Below are 17,031 nucleotides of genomic sequence, written 5' to 3' on the forward strand. Positions count from 1 at the left end.
GAGGTTTGACAAGGTTTAACTGTTAATTGTGAACACCGTTCACTAGTGTGACACCCAAGAGGTTGCCCCTGGTGGCTGTCCAGAGTTGCTGGTGGCTGTTGTGAGTTGCTGTCGCTGTTGGACTGGGGGACGGGAGCTCCCCTTGCAGGCAGGGTGCAGTCACAACCTGATTGGTCGCACTGCTAGGCCACGTGGGAGGCGTGCCCTTGTGAACAGTGTAAGAAGGTGGCAGGGTCACGGGAAGTCCGCCTCCCCACACCGGGAGGGCGGGGGGTTTAGGTGCTGGGGCTTTAGTGTGGGGGGTGGTGAGGGCAGAAACATAGCAAGGATGCCACGGGCCCTGGTGCAAGCATAACACGCATTTGCAAAGCACTAGGTCTCACATTTGTTTGAGTTAGAATTACTGGCGTTGTACATGCATAACTGGACTTTTCTTGCCACATAAGTTGGTCAACCCTGCCTCATAATTTGTCCCTCTCCCACATAATACCAGTAGCCCTTCATATAACTAAAGCACTTCCATTTATCTTCTTCCGCTATCTGCAGCAAAAAATGAAAATATTGCCATTGTTTATTATATTTTTTTATGTTATTATCTTGGGGTCCCCCCAAACCTAGTGTGGGGACCCAGGGAGGACCTTGACAGAAAGAGCACATTGTGCACACAAATGTTTTGTAAAAGGAATGCACCGCAAAGCATTATGGGGCGAGTTTCCAAGTGCTGCAAAGATTGTAGTATCTTGACTGTAATGCTCAGAACAGCCCCTAGAGGGCACCACTATAAAAATAACATTAGTAAGAAACATGGTCAGGTAACCATATAGTCAGCTTGAAAAGGGCATAACCACATGAAAACAGAATGGCAGAACATAATGCAGTGCAACCACTAGAGGGCGTAGTGCATTACACATTTTCAGGCCTAGAGGCCCACTAGAATAATATTACAAACAAGGCCCTTAAAAAACAAACTACACCCAGCTGTAAAACAAAAGTTCCAGCCATGAGAGAACTTAAAAAGACACGGACTGGTGGGGGTGGGGGACTATTATTTTGTGCCCTCCTCCCCAAACTAATGTGGGGACCCAGAGATTTCCTAGAGAGAGTGCCTTGTGCTGACAGTTTTGGTGGTGGTCCCATTGTCCTAGGAGAACCACAGGGTGAGTTATGGGCAAAAATGTTTTGTAAAAGGAATGCCCTGCAAAGCATTATGGGGCAAGTTTCTGGGTGCAGCAAGTATTGCAGTATCTTGACTGTAATGCTCAGAACAGCCCCTAGAGGACACCATAATGAAAATAACATTTGTAAGAAACATGGTCACGTAACCATATGGTCAGCTCCGAAGGGCATAAACACATGAAAAGAGAATGGCAGAAAGTAATGCAGTGTAACCATATATGTAACCTCTAGAGGGTGTAGTGCCTTGCACATTGTCAGGCCTAGCAGTATTACTTTATACAAGGCACACATAAAACGCAATGTCCATTTGGAAACAGTTTTCGTGTCCTTTATTCTTCAAATCTTGAATTTCCGCTATAGGGTTCAATCGTCACTTGCCAATTGCCGCCAATAACCGCCAACACGTGTTTCGTCAGGGGTGTACTCCGTAACTTCATCAGGGCTGTTGATTCTTATTAAAGACTCTTCCTTTTGGTTTTCCTATATCCCTTTTGTACTTTGTCTATAATGACTCCAAATTAGTGCGTCTTGTCCTTTACCGCGAGTACGCTTCCATTAGTATCTCCTAGGAGGCCTACTGCAATGCTATTACAAACAAGACCCATAAACACAAACTACTCTCCGCTGTAGAACAAAAGCTCTAGCCATGAGAGATTTTAAAGAGACATTGAATTGTGGGATATACGTGACCACAAACAAATATAAATATACCTCCTAAACATGAAATGCCCAGGCACCAGTCCATGTTAAAATTAAGGGTTTTTGTTATCACTTCTGGGCAGCAAAACAGAAAATCCTGACGCGTTTCGCCAACAACATGCTTTGATCACAGGTAAGTAAGAGCAGGTGTGAGTGAGCCAGTGCTTTTTAAATACACAATCATGCGACTTCAATATCCAAACTCAAAGTCCCATAATGCACAGTTCCATATTAATAACATCCTGGACTGGAGGGCTTTAATACATATATCTGCAAGAGCGTCACAGGCGCTGCAGTTCCAATAAAAATGTTCTTTCGTGCATTTGGTATCCATTACTTCATTGTCCACTTACTTCAACAATTGCTGTCAGGGTGATACCAGCAATTACAATGAATACGCGAAAAATAGGAGAGGCTCAGTGCCTCCTCCTATCCCTTGCTCACCTCCGTCACATCATATTTCCGGATAAATACTTTGTTTGCATGGAGGTGATAGGAGGGAGTCAGTTTGCCTCTCCTCTCACTTGTCACTTATTCCTGGTAATTGCTATGCATTATGGCTGTGCCCTGAAGCCTGATGGAGAAGGCCCTAGTAGGCTATTAGATTCAACAAAAGAACTAAGCTGTTGATTCACCTGTTTCTCACACCTTGGCCAGCACAAGCAGGAGAGAGATCGCCCAATAATTAGACCCTATCAAGGGGTCCAAATTGGGTTTTTGTTTTTTTTAGCAAAGTGGTAACCAAAGCCCGCTTCCATGCTAAAGGCACAATACCCTCATTCAGCGAGGAATTAAGTACTCGCAAGACTTGTTCCATAAGTGGTGATGCCGGCTTACCCATGACGGAGAGGGGGCATGGGTAGAGGGGTGAGCCCGATCTAATTGCAGCCAGGGGGGCACCGAATGAAGTCATGCCTAAAGCATTTTAGACATGACTTAATTCGTTTATTTAAAAAAATGCTATCAAATGCTCTGTTTTATTTTGGTAAACAATTTACCTTCCAAATCTTTGATTTTCTGGAAATACACAGTCCTTTTGCTCAAATTCTAGATATGAGTTCTTAAGAGTTACACTTCTTTGCCCCCAACATGTCAGCTTCTCTGTCAGTTAGTATATGTATTTACTAATGTCAGAAAAGGTCAGATTTGACCTCATATGCCCATTTGGCAGCAGGACACACCAGGAATTTCTGCAGCTTGTAAGGATGTCGATAATTGTCATGAATCCCCACCTGAAATCTTGACGTTACCACTTCATGCGAGAGCACCCCCCGAAGCCAGGCATGCATCCTTACACCTAGGGTGACTTCAAGAAGCCATGTTCACCTCTGCATGTCAAGGAGAACCACTAGATATCAGGGAGTAGCGCCCAGAAGCCTGCAGTGCCACCATACAATGTCTGAGTGCCTACTTGAAGTCTGCACGCCGCCTTACACCAAGGTTGCCTTCCAGAATCCACAGACACCTCTTTATGTCAAGGAGAAACACTAGATGTTGATGGATAGCGCCCAGAAGCCTGCAGTGTACCCATACAGTTTACCCCGGTGGACCCAGCTGAAGCCAGCCACGCAGCCTTACACCAAGGGAGGCTTCCAGAATCCAGTGATCTCTTTACGCCACACATGACCACTACATGTTAGGGGATAGCGCCCAGAAGCCTGCACTGTCCCCATACAGCTTACCCCCAGATGACCCAGCTGAAGCCAGGAACACAGCCTTACACCAAGGGAGGATTCCAGAATCCAGTGATCTCTTTATGCCCCAGATGACCACTACATCTCAGAGGTAGCGCCCAGAAGCCAGCAGTGTACCCATACAGCTTACGCCGGAGGACCCAGCTGAAGACACGCACACAGTGTTACACCAAGGGTGGCTTCCAGGATCCAGTGATGTCTTTACTCCACAGATGACCACTACATGTCAGAGATAGCGCCCCGAAGCCTGCAGTGTACCCATACAGCTTACGCCGGAGGACCCAGCTGAAGCCAGCCACGCAGCCTTACACCAAGGGTGGCTTCCAGGATCCAGTGATGTCTTTACGCCCCAGATGACCACTACATCTCAGAGGTAGCGCCCAGAAGCCTGCAGTGTACCCATACAGTTTACCCCGGTGGACCCAGCTGAAGCCAGCCACGCAGCCTTACACCAAGGGAGGCTTCCAGAATCCAGTGATCTCTTTATGCCCCAGATGACCACTACATCTCAGAGGTAGCGCCCAGAAGCCCGGAGTGCCACAATACCGGTTCAATACCCAACCTGTGTCAGGGCTGCCAGTTAATGCAAACAATAATCACATTATGCCAGAGGGGACCGCTTTATTCCAAGAAAGACCACTTTAAAGCCACTGTGCCGAGGTATTGGCATCTCACGTGTGACTCCTTCGCATGAGGAATTCTTGGCAATTTTACTCGGCAAGAATTCTTCAAATTTTTCTGCAAAGCAATAAAGTAACCCAAAGCTTAGAGGTTTGACAGGATCTGTCTGTCTCAAATGTCGCCCCTCCCAAGCCCTAGGGCGATGGCTGAAGAACGGGGGAGGGGGGGAGGGGGGGCGGGGGGGTCACCATTTCACCCAAGGCTTGTGGTTTACTCTGTGGTGTAGTCAGCGAGTTTCTACGACACTTGCCCGTCACGCACCCAGTTTTGTGCGTCAGCTTCAGGGGACGTAAATCCAGCGCTGAACGCCTCAGTTGTCACTAAACTCACATTTACACCCTCCACAGCCACGCCTAGCTCACACCCAGTGCGTACTTTACTGGTTTTTCTAGTTCAATGTTTTTTTGTAATTTCATCAGAAATCACCCTGGAAGACAACAGGATTTGTAATAATAATATTATTCTATAACACCAATTAAACGTATCCCCGCTCCCCCCTCCCCGACACTCAGGGTATTAACATTTCTTAACTGCCTTTGCAATTATGGGTCCGAGCTGAAGGCCAAAGCCCCTGACGGGGGAAAAGGCAAGTATCAGCTGTTAATGACTGGCAGGAAGTGGGCAAGGATGATCTGACCACCTGACCCAATGACGCGGCCATACAATGACAGACAAGGATGCCATGACCCGCCTGCCTCGCGCAGTCTCTTAGAACGGATACTGGCTGCAAACACCAGTACTTAGGGCCCGCAGTCTAAGCGCTGTCACTGGCTGAGTCCGTCTCGTGCATCACTCTCCATCTGCCTCGGGACCTTTCACCCCTTGAGACAAGGCCGGAGGGCCTTCAAGAACCAGTTGGATTCAGGAAATGGGTGTAAGGTCGAGTCACAGGTGCAGGCCTACAATGAAGGCGGGGGGGCGGGGGGTGCTCGAACAATGGTACAGCCTAAAGAGGGAAGGTCTGTTTACCTGTGTGAATTAGGCCCTTAAACTTCAGGTCTAAACTTTGTGAATTGGGCCCACTGGCAAAAGGCCCCCGGTGACCTCGCAGTGTAGGGGGCTGAGCCCCAGGGGTCCTCCGAGAGCTCCTAAATAAGTCGGAGGCCCTCAGGTTTCATTAAGCTGCTGACTGGGCCCTGAATATCTGTCTGCTTTTACAACAAAAAATACCAAAAGCACTCAGTTTTATCAACACTGGAATGATGAAATCCTGAGTCAGTTTACATGGAATTGAAACCATTAGCTTGCAGGCTTTTGTGTACCATTGCATGTGTTTGTGAATAAGATAACATCGATCACTGCCAGTAAAGGGATAAACCCTTCAACATGATGAAACGCAGTCTCTTTGTCTCATTCCTAAGTGATGTTGCAGAAATTGTATTATTGTTCCTCGTGTCACAGTGATCATCTATGTGACTAACTATGCACTGTAGCGTAGTTATTTTGTGTGGTGGTATAGCTTTTAAATTTCATGTATAATCAATTAATTTGCTGTCATGTGCTATTTTGGGATGTTAATTAGTATTCTACACTAAAATGATAATGAATTTCTTGAAAGAAATATTTTCAAAGGCATATGCAAATGTAGAAAAAGTACTTCGCTATTATAGCTACATGAATGTGGTAACAGAGTCATTTCGTTCTGAGCTAAATGTAATAATGAACACTGACAGAGTTTATTAATGATGAATTCCTCATTAGATTATGTGCATTCATTTCATTAATGAGTGTGCTGTTCTATTCATTTTGCTTGGTGAGGCCTGCAAGGCCCTGTTTCATGATTCTGCAGAAAATGTTTAGTCATTCTTGCTAAGGTGACATTCTCTCAGGATTCGTTCTCATGGGAATGCTAGCTTGGAAATAGATGTTGTATTGTTTTACGCATAGTAAGGCTTGGGAATCAACCTTGAGAGCAGTACGTCTGGGACTGTGGATTGGATGGCTATACAAACGTTTCAACCCAAGTGGACGATAGCAAGATGGCCGTTTCTCACATACCGCTGGTGAGAACCTCTACGAATGTTGCAGTCTGTGTTGTATGACGCACCCCATCGGACAATCATGCCTTATGCGTAATGTGGAGTGAAGGATAGACAAAGCATGATGCCCTATGTACTTTAATATGTTGTTTCCCAGTTGGAATTCAGTTAGTTCCTTCCAAGCAGTCGTGCCTCAGCAGTCTCTCAAGCAGTCGTGCCTCAGCAGTCTCTCAAGCAGTCTGCTGACGCTCTCTCCACGCTTCCCCCATTGCAGATGGCCCCACTTTTGCTGTCTTGCTGACTTCTTTGAACCCTGAGAGGTAAAGTCTTCTCTGCCTCACCCTTCTGATTCCTTGTTAATAGTTAGGGCCCCACTATGACTTTGGTGGGACCACCAAAGCTGCGGGGAGGACACTGCTGTCATACAGGTGGCGTCCCCCCAGTTGTATTAAGATGTTCCCACCGAGCTGACCGGTGGCAACATCATATTACAACATTCCTGCTGGTCAGCCTAGCGGGAACAGTTTTATGGGATTGCTCTTGGCTCTCTTAATAGCATAACACCACCCGCGGAATGAGCACTGTCTGCAAAGCATACAGTGCCCATGCAAGGGTGCAGGGCAGAGGGGCCACTGCCCTTGCCGTGCGCAGTGCAAGGGCCCCCCCTGTGGTCCCCAGCACTGGCCTTCCGCCAGCCTTTCCCTGGCGGTCAAAGGCTGGAGGAAAGTGACGTATTGATCAGCATGGTGGCACTGACTTCAACACCACCGTGGCTGACCACGGATCTGATCGCCGTCAACGCATCAGGAATCATGTTCCTGGCAGTGACGGTGGTCTTTCGGCAGTCCCGCCTGCCGAGGTTGTAATGTGGCGGTCAGACCATCTGGAGTGAGGCGGGACGATTTTCACCGCGAGGCTGCCGGTCTCATGGCCACCATCCTTGTAGTCAGGCCTAGACTTTGTCCTAACCCATAGAAGAAGACACTTGATCAAGCTTCTGTGATGCTGATGCCTTCCCTTTTCACTCACCTTGTGACAAACGTAGTTGGCTATTTGTTACCCCAGATTTCTTTTTTCCAAGTTCTTTTCGTCCTTTTTATGCTGCTTGCCTTTCTGCCCTCATGTATTTAGCTAACAAATGCTAAATGGATTTGCTAATTCGTACGGTTTCCCCTTGTTTGGTTAACCCCTTTTAGACTTCAATTTGCTTGACGATTAACAGGTTGAGGCAACAAGCGTTCCTTCCTTTTCAGATAATTATTTTGTTAGTCTGTTTTGCAGTTATAGAATGTTTGGTGTTTTTTATGTTAATTCATTTTGATTTTCTCCGACCATTCGGACAGCCTACTAAGATTCTGTACCTTTATAGACTCATCCTGAGAATTCTTTATATTGTGCCGAGTTTAAATCTGTAATAAACAACCTTGGACTTTATTCAGACTCTAGCTTCCTTGTGTGGCCAAACAGGTCATCCTGTGTTAATATGATGGTTGTGAGGATTTGCTGCATGTGTCTGCACACCCTTAACACCATCAGTGCCAGCCAGCGCATTATCCTCGAAGGAGAAATGCTGCAGCGTAAGAATCAGCAAAGCAATGTCGTGCAGGTTTCTAGGACCCGCGTGTCTGTGGCTCTGCCCCAACCGGGCCGCGAGTGAGGCGGAGCTTCCTGGATTGAACGAGCTGATCCGGAAGCGGTTCAGCTATTTGCACCTGGGAGTAAAGCATCGACTGCTTTGGGTGAACTCAGTGATTTGCAAGATCCAGGACGTGAGCGAAATTACTTCATAAAACAGACAGAAATGTTAACCGTGCAGTATTAAGCAACAGGGCGTGAAAGTTGCCGAGGATCACAGTCTTGCAGATTCGATATCACCTGCGACAACAAAATGCATAGCAATGATGCGGTTGAACTCTCTGCCTGTCCTCAAAAAGCTTTAAGGTTCTTTTGGTGTTGAGACACAATGAGCAATCCTGATGCTCTCTAGCTGGACATTGCTTAGGGGTCAAACATTCGACCCCTGGCTTGCATCCTGCGACCCCTGGCACTGCCTTTGGGACCCCTGGCCTCAAAGGTGGCACATTCAGTGCCAGGAACACAGTGACAGCTGATGTCACCTGGGGCTCCACTCACTTTGTTTTGTGCCAACTTTATTATAATAATATATTATTCACTATTAGTGTAATAAAAATGGAGTACAGTTAGCCGGAATGTGCCCTTCCATGGGAGCTGAGGTAAGTAAAACATGTTTTTATATGCACGTTGTGTGGGTGCTTGCGGGTGAGAGCGTGTTCATGTGAGTGTGAGTGATCGAGAGTGCATGTGTAAGAATGTGAGTGAAAGTGGAGCTCAAGGGGCGTGTGATGTCACTTCCGCTGCTCCTGGCATTTCGGTAAACTGACGTAAAAGGTTTTGTATATTTGCTATAATTCGTGTAAACAGCAGTGCTTGAAATGTGTTTCCTTGTGTATATTTCGCAATTTATGTAAAGCGCTTTGACATCAATGGTGACAGTCTGAGATATATAAAACTTTTTTAAAAAATAGATAAATAGTTGTTTAGGCCGCCCTGGGTACTTAAAAGTGAGGTAGAGAACTCACGCAGCGCTATCCTCGCCAAAGATATAGCGCCGAAAAATTCAGGGCGCAAGAAAAAGTTTAGACATGTCTGAGACTTGGGAGAACATTCCACCCCCTGCGTCCCCCTCCTGCCCCCCCAGACACACACCCATAAACTGTACCCAAGCAGGCTCTGCAGTCTAACCGGTGAGACAATTCTCCATACATGTCGAACAAGTGCTCGGGAGTAATGATTATATGTGCGGACAAGTACCAATGAATTGCACAGATCTACACACTAGTATACACACGCCTGCAGGATCAATCAGTGAGTGAGACGCTCACAACCGACATCTGTGGTTGAGTCTAGTTCATCAGTTTACATCCTGGCAAGGCCGACTCAGGCTGTCGTACTGCCGAGGTCGCTAAATCAAGGGCCGTTAATGGGTTAACAGTGCCAGTCCCTGTTTGCAGCGAGTAACCCTGTCTGCAGTGCGGTTTGGGGCTCTTGTAAAACGGAGTCTGTTATTACTGTCTCCTTTGAGCAATGTTTGTTTTTCATTACCTGATGTGTGCACACTCGCCCCATAATGCACAGAACTTAAGCTGTTTACTTATGCAAGACAAACTGACGCCCTGGGAACACAGGACCGCGGAGTAATGCACCTTCAGCAGTTTCAAAACGAGACTTTCAGGTTTCCTTGGCTGGAGCTAACCACGTGACCCGACAGTCAGGTTAACACCCCACAGCCTGTATGTAGGCTTTAGGGCGGTCGTGCAGCAAAGCACCCCCTAACCACCCCCACACACCGTGCTGCACGACCAGCTAATCCTGTGCCTATTTCATACTTCCGGTCCCTGCAGTGACGACAGCAGTAACATTGTGTGGCCACGCTCCAAAAATGCATGTAACGCACTACTTCACATGCAACATTAATGTGCAATACATTGCTACATATGTAGTACGAATGTGTCATACTCAGCATTTATGTGCAATACATCTCTTCACATGCAGCATTAATGTGCAATATGCATCAATTGTGTAATAAATCTCCCCGCTTCCAGCATTAATGTGTAATATATAGCATTAATATACAGCATTAATGTGTAATACACTTCACATGCAGCATTAATATGTAGTATGCAGCATTAATTCCCGACTTGCAAGACTTATAGGTAACATACAGCATTAATGTGCAATACATTTCACAAGCAGCATTAATATGTAATATGCAGCATCATGTGTAATATATTTGCCCGCTTGCAGTATTAATGTGTAATATGCAGTATTAATATACAGCATTAGTGTGTAATACATTTCCCGCTCGCAGCTTTAATATGTAATATGTAGCACTATGTGCAATACATTTCTTCACATGTAGCATTAATATGTAGAGTGCAACATTAATGCGTAGTCCATTTTCTTTCTTGCAACATTAATGTGTAACATGAAGCATTAATGTGTAATAGAGTTCACATGCAGCATTAATGTGTAATATGCACCATTAATGTGCAATATATTTTTTCACATGCAGCATTATTGTCTCATATGCAGCAATAATGTGCAAAAGATTTTTTTAGCATGGATCATTAAGGTGCACAACAGTTCTTAACGTTCGTCTTTAATGTGTAATATGCAGCATTAATGTGTAACAATATTTTACACGCAGCATTAATGTGTAATACATTTCCTCACTTGCAACATTAACGTGTAATATGCAGCATTAACATGTAACATATTTCTTAACGTGCAGCATTGTATAACATGCAGCATTAATGTGCAAACCATTTAACGTGCAACATGAAAGCGTATAATATACTGCATTAATGAGTGATACATTTCGTAATGTGCAGCATTAACGTGTAATATGCAGCATTAATGTATAGTACAATTCTTCACATGCATCCCTCTTCTATAATTGGGGTTACTCACCATGATAAAGTTTTTCCACATTTTGCATCAACGCATACTAGGATTGCGCTCTATTTACTGCTCCGTTTTTACAGGATGATGTCTCAGTACCTCTTCAGTAACCCAGCGGGTAACACAGGGAAGGATGGAAAGCCCCTGCTCTAAGCACCTTCAGGTACCAGTTTTTGAGCTGGCTCATCCTCTTAACCAGTCAAGGTCGATAAAATAAGTGTCTCTGACAGGAGTAACAATGGATATTTTTTAGGTCGAGAGCACAAGCGCTTTGACCTGTTGTAAGTATTGTGGGCTTTTAACCACACCCACTGCACGCCCTTCACTATCACTGGTTTCTGGGCTTGCCTGTCAAATATCCTTTGTTGTCAATGGTAAATGCTTTACGTTGTCCCTCCTTTGGGCGGTCCTGTTACTGCCTTGCAGACTGCCCCTGTTATAAGGATAATTTCACTATTCCCGATACGTTTGACTGCGAGCGAACTTCTTTTTCCTTATGTGTCTCTCTTTCGCGCTCGTGGCGGCCGTGGCTCTTTGAATCGGCCACTTATGTCAACTGTTTCAGTTTTCATTTTCAATTTATGTGACAAGAAAAGTCTAGTTGAGAATTTACAACGCTAATAGTTCTAACTCGAGCAAACGTGAGACCCATTGCATTGCAAATGGTTGTTTTAAATGCCAAATCACACATCACTTTGTCAAAAAATGTTTAAACCTCCCTTGCCTCTTCTAGGCGCTGTAAATAGCAGGTGTTACTGTTGGCAAGTTTAATGCTCCTCAGTTTACTGAGCTTGAAAAGATGAAAGGCGGAGTCCGATGCTGCAGCACAACCTGGCATGCAGTGCCCAGCTCCAGTGCCCTGGTCCTTTCAGCCACCGCGTGTGCAGTGCCCAGAGCTCCTGGTGCCTGGGGACAGGCGCCACACTGTTGTGGAACCCGCCAGCCCTGCTAGGAAACCACCTGGGCCCGGAGGGACATTCCAAGGACAGTGGTTCCAAGAACGGAAAACCGCAGCACCAGCTAAGCGGAGACCATGAAAACAAGCACTGGCAAACCACAGTGACACCACTGACGACTGTGAGGCACGGAGCCTGGAGGGAACAGCGCTAGAAGCCAAGAGGCTCAGCGCCTAGAAGCAGCAGCACTACAAGCGCTATTATCCTAGAAAGGCAGAGACAGAAACGTGAAACTGCACCAAGGTACAAAGGTGCAGCACTAGGATCCTAGACAGGCAGAGAGTGGGTGCCACTGCACTATTACCAGAGAGGGGCAGAGAGTGGGTGCCACTGCACTATTACCAGAGAGGGGCAGAGAGTGGGTGCCACTGCACTATTACTGGAGAAGCCACCGTACTCTTACTAAAGATGGTTAAAGGCTGGAAACTGCAGCACTATTATCAGACAGGTGCAGAGCTCTAAAGCCACAGCACTACTCCACGAGAGGGGCAATGACATGAAGCCGCAGCACTATTATCCTGCACAGCTAGAGCCTGGACGCCACAGCACTGTTACAAGAGAGGGTAAGAGGCAGATGGCAGAGCATGCAGACCAGCTGCAAGAGAAGGGTAGGCGAAGGGTAGGCGTGTAAAGCCACAGAACCACTACACGAAGGGGCAATAACATGGACCACAGCACTAACGTCCTAGACCGCCAGAGGCTGGATGCCACAGCACTGTCACAAGAGAGGGTAAGAGGCAGATGGCAGAAACCACAGCATGCAGACCAGCTGCAAGAGAAGGGTAGGCGTGTAAAGCCAGAGAACCACTACATGAGGGGCCGATGACATGGAGCCACAGCACTAATGTCCTAGACCGCCAGAGCCTGGACGCCACAGCATTGTTACAAGGAACGGTAAAGACAGATGGCAGAAACCAGAGCATGCAGACCAGCTGCAAGAGAAGGGTAGGCGTGTAAAGCCACAGAACCACTACATGAGGGGGCAATAACATGGAGCCACAGCACTAATGTCCTAGACCACCAGAGACTGGAAGCCACAGCACTGTTACCAGAGAGGGTAAGAGACAGATGGCAGAAACCAGAGCATGCAGACCAGCTGCAAGACAAGGGTAGGCGTGTAAAGCCACAGAACCACTACATGAGGGGGCAATAACATGGAGCCACAGCACTAATGTCCTAGACCACCAGAGACTGGAAGCCACAGCACTGTTACCAGAGAGGGTAAGAGACAGATGGCAGAAACCAGAGCATGCAGACCAGCTGCAAGACAAGGGTAGGCGTGTATAGCCACAGAACTACATGGTTCTGTGGCATGGAGCCACAGCACTAATGTCCTAGACCGCCAGAGCCTGGACGCCACAGCATTGTTACAAGAAACGGTAAAGACAGATGGCAGAAACCAGAGCATGCAGACCAGCTGCAAGAGAAGGGTAGGCGTGTAAAGCCACAGAACCACTACATGAGGGGGCAATAACATGGAGCCACAGCACTAATGTCCTAGACCACCAGAGACTGGAAGCCACAGCACTGTTACCAGAGAGGGTAAGAGACAGATGGCAGAAACCAGAGCATGCAGACCAGCTGCAAGACAATGGTAGGCGTGTATAGCCACAGAACTACATGGTTCTGTGGCATGGAGCCACAGCACTAATGTCCTAGGGCAGTGGCCCTGAACAAGGAATCCGCAGCCGCCTACTCAGGGGATCCACTACCGTTTGGAGAATTTAATATCAGCAGAATAATACATAAAGGATAAATACATAAGAAAAGGAAAAAGTCAAGATTAAACTAATGTAAATGTTCTGTAAATGTGAAGGAATTTGAAATTGGAGGTTACAAATGAGATTGAGCCTCAGCGCTATTCCTGGGAGTGGAACAGCCACAGCAAAGGGGTCTTGTGTGGATAAGTCGTGGCCTCAATGCAAGCATCATTTATGCCACCAAAAAGAGAGCCTGTGTTTGGGGAAACAAGGACAAAGCCATGTCCTTGCATCTACCACGCCGCCTCGTCTTTTAGAAATAAAACCACATCTTGAAAAACTCCAACCTTTTCATCAAAATAAAAACAAGTATTTTTGCACTTTTTTAAGTGTGAAATAAATGAGCTATTTCATAATTTGTAAGTGTGTTTGACGTATACTTGTTTCTGTATTTTTGTGAGATTTACATTGTAAACATGTCCTAGGTTGGGATTCCCGACAGTCAGGTGTTAGGAAGTTTAGAATCACTGTCCTAGAGAACAGAGAATCATTCCCACTGCACCTTTCACAAAAAGCTGAATATCCTTCTTCCGGATGAGCAAGTTGTTTCCACTGCACTGATTCTTAAAACATGTTTTCCTTGTTGGTTCCGCCTAGAAGTCAAAATGTGCAACTTTCCCCCAGAACTCCAAGCACCCAACTCACAGACTCAGAATAGTGACACTGAGAAGTGAAGTTCTGGGTCTGAACTTTCCCGTAGTGTGTGACCCCGAAGGCTGGGAGCCGGAGTGTTTCCATTGAATTTTGGAAGGTGGCCCAATGCTAATACAGGGTGACCCCTAACATCATAACTTTGGGTCATTCTTCAACATCTGAAATGCGAATCCTACCCAGATTTGACATTGGTGGGTCCGGGAAAATGATTTCTTCGCATGAAAATATTTGCCCATTTGAAGAAAAAATCTAAAATAAAAAGGCAGCCACTTTCCATAAGTAAAATGGCTGACTGGATATCTGCTCAAGTCAGACTTCCATGCTGTAAACCTGCGGGCTTTGAAATTCCAAAATAAGGGAACAACTCACAGGCATATGCCACACCCGGGTCAAGATTCCAGTTCTTTTGTGGATTGATCAGGGGCGGCCCATACACTTAGGCGGAGGAGCGTCGCCTAACTGCTGCAAGGTAGAAAAATAAAATGCTAATAAATCTATTTTATTATCATTTTAATTTTCCGCAAACTGTAGAGAGGGTTGCGGCCAGCATGCTCCAGGTCACCAGGGAGGAGGAATGGTAAGTCTGAGGCTGGCCAAACTGACATGCGCACTTAGAACTCTCCAACCGAGCTGTATTTCACAGCCGGGTGGAGACCAAGCGCAGGCTCCCACTCCTTCATTGAGCGGCATTTCAGCCCACTCAGGCCAATCCCAGCGCTTCTCTCATGCTGTGCAACAGCATGAGAGAAGCGTCTTTATTGGGTAGGGAGGAGAGCAGAGAAGCACTGAGGCGCCTGGAGCAGAGGAGCACTGAAGCAGGGTCCGGCACCAGTAGGTGTTTTTTCTTTATCCCCCCCCCACAAGTCCCCCTCACCCGCTCCGCGTGCTGCCCCTCCAGTCATTCTTGCAGTAGCATCTACTGGGATTGATCATACAACACAGAATACTGAAGAGTGCCACGAACCGCAAGAGGAACGCTAGCGCCTCGTTAGTGTTTGAGAGGCTGTATTCCATGACTCCAGTGCAAGCCATGAACTCCCAGTGGTAGTATTGAATGGGCCACAGGAGACCCCAAAAGGCCACAAACCCGTGAAACACCACCATTCTGAGTGTATCAGTTATTTTATTGGCATAAATTAAGTACCAAAAAAAAAATATCTGCAAATTCAGTGGCATGCAAGTCCAGCATAAATCCATAGTAAGATACAAATGTTGTAGCAATAGATGCACCAACAGCAAATGGGACTTAAATATAAGAAAGGAAGGCAAAAGATGGATAGGAGTGAGAAAATAAGCTATAAATGGAGAGATGAAAAGAAAGGAAAAAGAACAACAAAGCAGAGAGAGAGCAGGGAGATTGTCTTTTAGGTGAAGCCCAAGTATAGTATTGCTGGGGGTTGGGGCGGTGACAATGATGAGACTGAATCAAGAGTCATAGCAAATTAGGGGGTGGGGCACCCTGCAGAAAGGGAGAACACTTGAGAAGAAAAATATCTGCTTTGTCCATTCAATTGTAAATTACTTTTTCATAGGACAAGGACCCCACCATTCTGAGACACAGAAGATGACTTACTTCCTGAGCACGGCAATTTCATTCTCGATGCTGGTCTCTTTCCCTGCCAGCGCCTTCTTCGGGATGCACTTAATGGCCACTAGTTTTTGGGTCTTCTTCTCCTCGGCCAGAACCACCTCCGAGAAAGCTCCCCTGAAGCAAAGACAAGCAGAACAAGGTCACTCGTACCGAAGCCGACCCCAGAAAGATGAACTTCAAAGACAGCATGGCTCAGCAATACAGGCGAAGGTTAAATGAACTGAACATAGCAAGATGTGGACAAGTATTATTAATACTATTATGGTTATTATGTGTTTGTTGACCCCATGCTTACCCAGAAGGGTTTACCAGCGCTGAGCTACCATACAGACATATAGACACAATACACCAAGATTAGAACAGCCATGGTTCAGCTTCCTACTGGAAAGCATCAGGGAGCGACAGGCGCTCAGTTCAGGAGGTGAAGAAATCCAAATATTTGGGCCTAAGTAAGAGTAGGTGTAGCCCCCTTGCCCAGCTTTTCTGACTTGTAGCAAGGTCCAAATAACTGGACCGCAATGCCCGGTTGGGTGTGTATGGTGTCACAAGAGCGCTCAGATCATTAGGAGCTGAGTTAGAGAGACACTTATGAACATAGTGCCTTGAATTGAACTCGATGTCAGTGAAGTTCTCGAAGCAGACTAGCTGCAGAATAAAATTTGGGGGCATGTACTAGCAGTCTTGCTGCCCTAGTTTGCACAGTCTCGAGTCTTCTAATCAAACTTTTCTTGACTCCCAGATAAAGAATATTTTCGTACTCCAGCCTAGATAGAACTAGACGTTGGACTACAGTTATTTGTGCAGAATAAGGACATTCACAATGTTCTTAAGCCACAGTAAAATGCCAAAGCACGTGGATTCAACCTTAGTTACTTAATGACTAATGGGTACCCTTTCATCGAGCCACAGGGCACAGGGGTGGGAACTGCACAGGCTACAGATGAGGGCCCCAGGGGTGGGGGTGGTTGCCCACCAGTAACCCCTCAGTCTTATCTCCCTTTAACTTAAGAAGATGGGTATTCATCCAACTCGACACCTGCACAAGGCAGCCATGCTTCTGAAAATATAAACGAGCATTACAGGCCTGGATGCATGTTCACCTGGTTGGTCAGTGTTTGCGCACTGAGTGATGGCTTCGCTGTGCTCACTCTGCACATGTGCTTAGATCTGAAAATCCGTGCGTAAAATAAATGTGAGCTACTTTGTTCAAATTGCCAGAAAGTTTTATTTGTGCAAAATTGTCACCCGGCTTCCATTTTCATGCTGAATTTTCGCAGTGGCTTCTGAGGCAAGATACAGCTGACCTTGCAACTGGCTTCAGGTCCACGCCAAGGTGTACAAAAGTTAAAAAACAAAAAG

The 17,031-nt window shown here is 46.4% G+C and overlaps 1 protein-coding gene across 1 annotated transcript in view; it reads right to left on the reverse strand.

Moving 5' to 3' along the window:
* Positions 1-17,031, reverse strand: part of CAMK1 (calcium/calmodulin dependent protein kinase I) — a 355,059-nt gene that overhangs the window by 83,756 nt on the left and 254,272 nt on the right. The window contains exon 3 of the mRNA XM_069206148.1: positions 15,655-15,786. Within this exon, the coding sequence (XP_069062249.1) occupies positions 15,655-15,786 (132 nt within the window). The remainder of the gene's footprint in view (positions 1-15,654; positions 15,787-17,031) is intronic.

The sequence above is a fragment of the Pleurodeles waltl genome, chromosome 9 (assembly GCF_031143425.1).
Source record: "Pleurodeles waltl isolate 20211129_DDA chromosome 9, aPleWal1.hap1.20221129, whole genome shotgun sequence".
NCBI lineage: Eukaryota > Metazoa > Chordata > Amphibia > Caudata > Salamandridae > Pleurodeles > Pleurodeles waltl.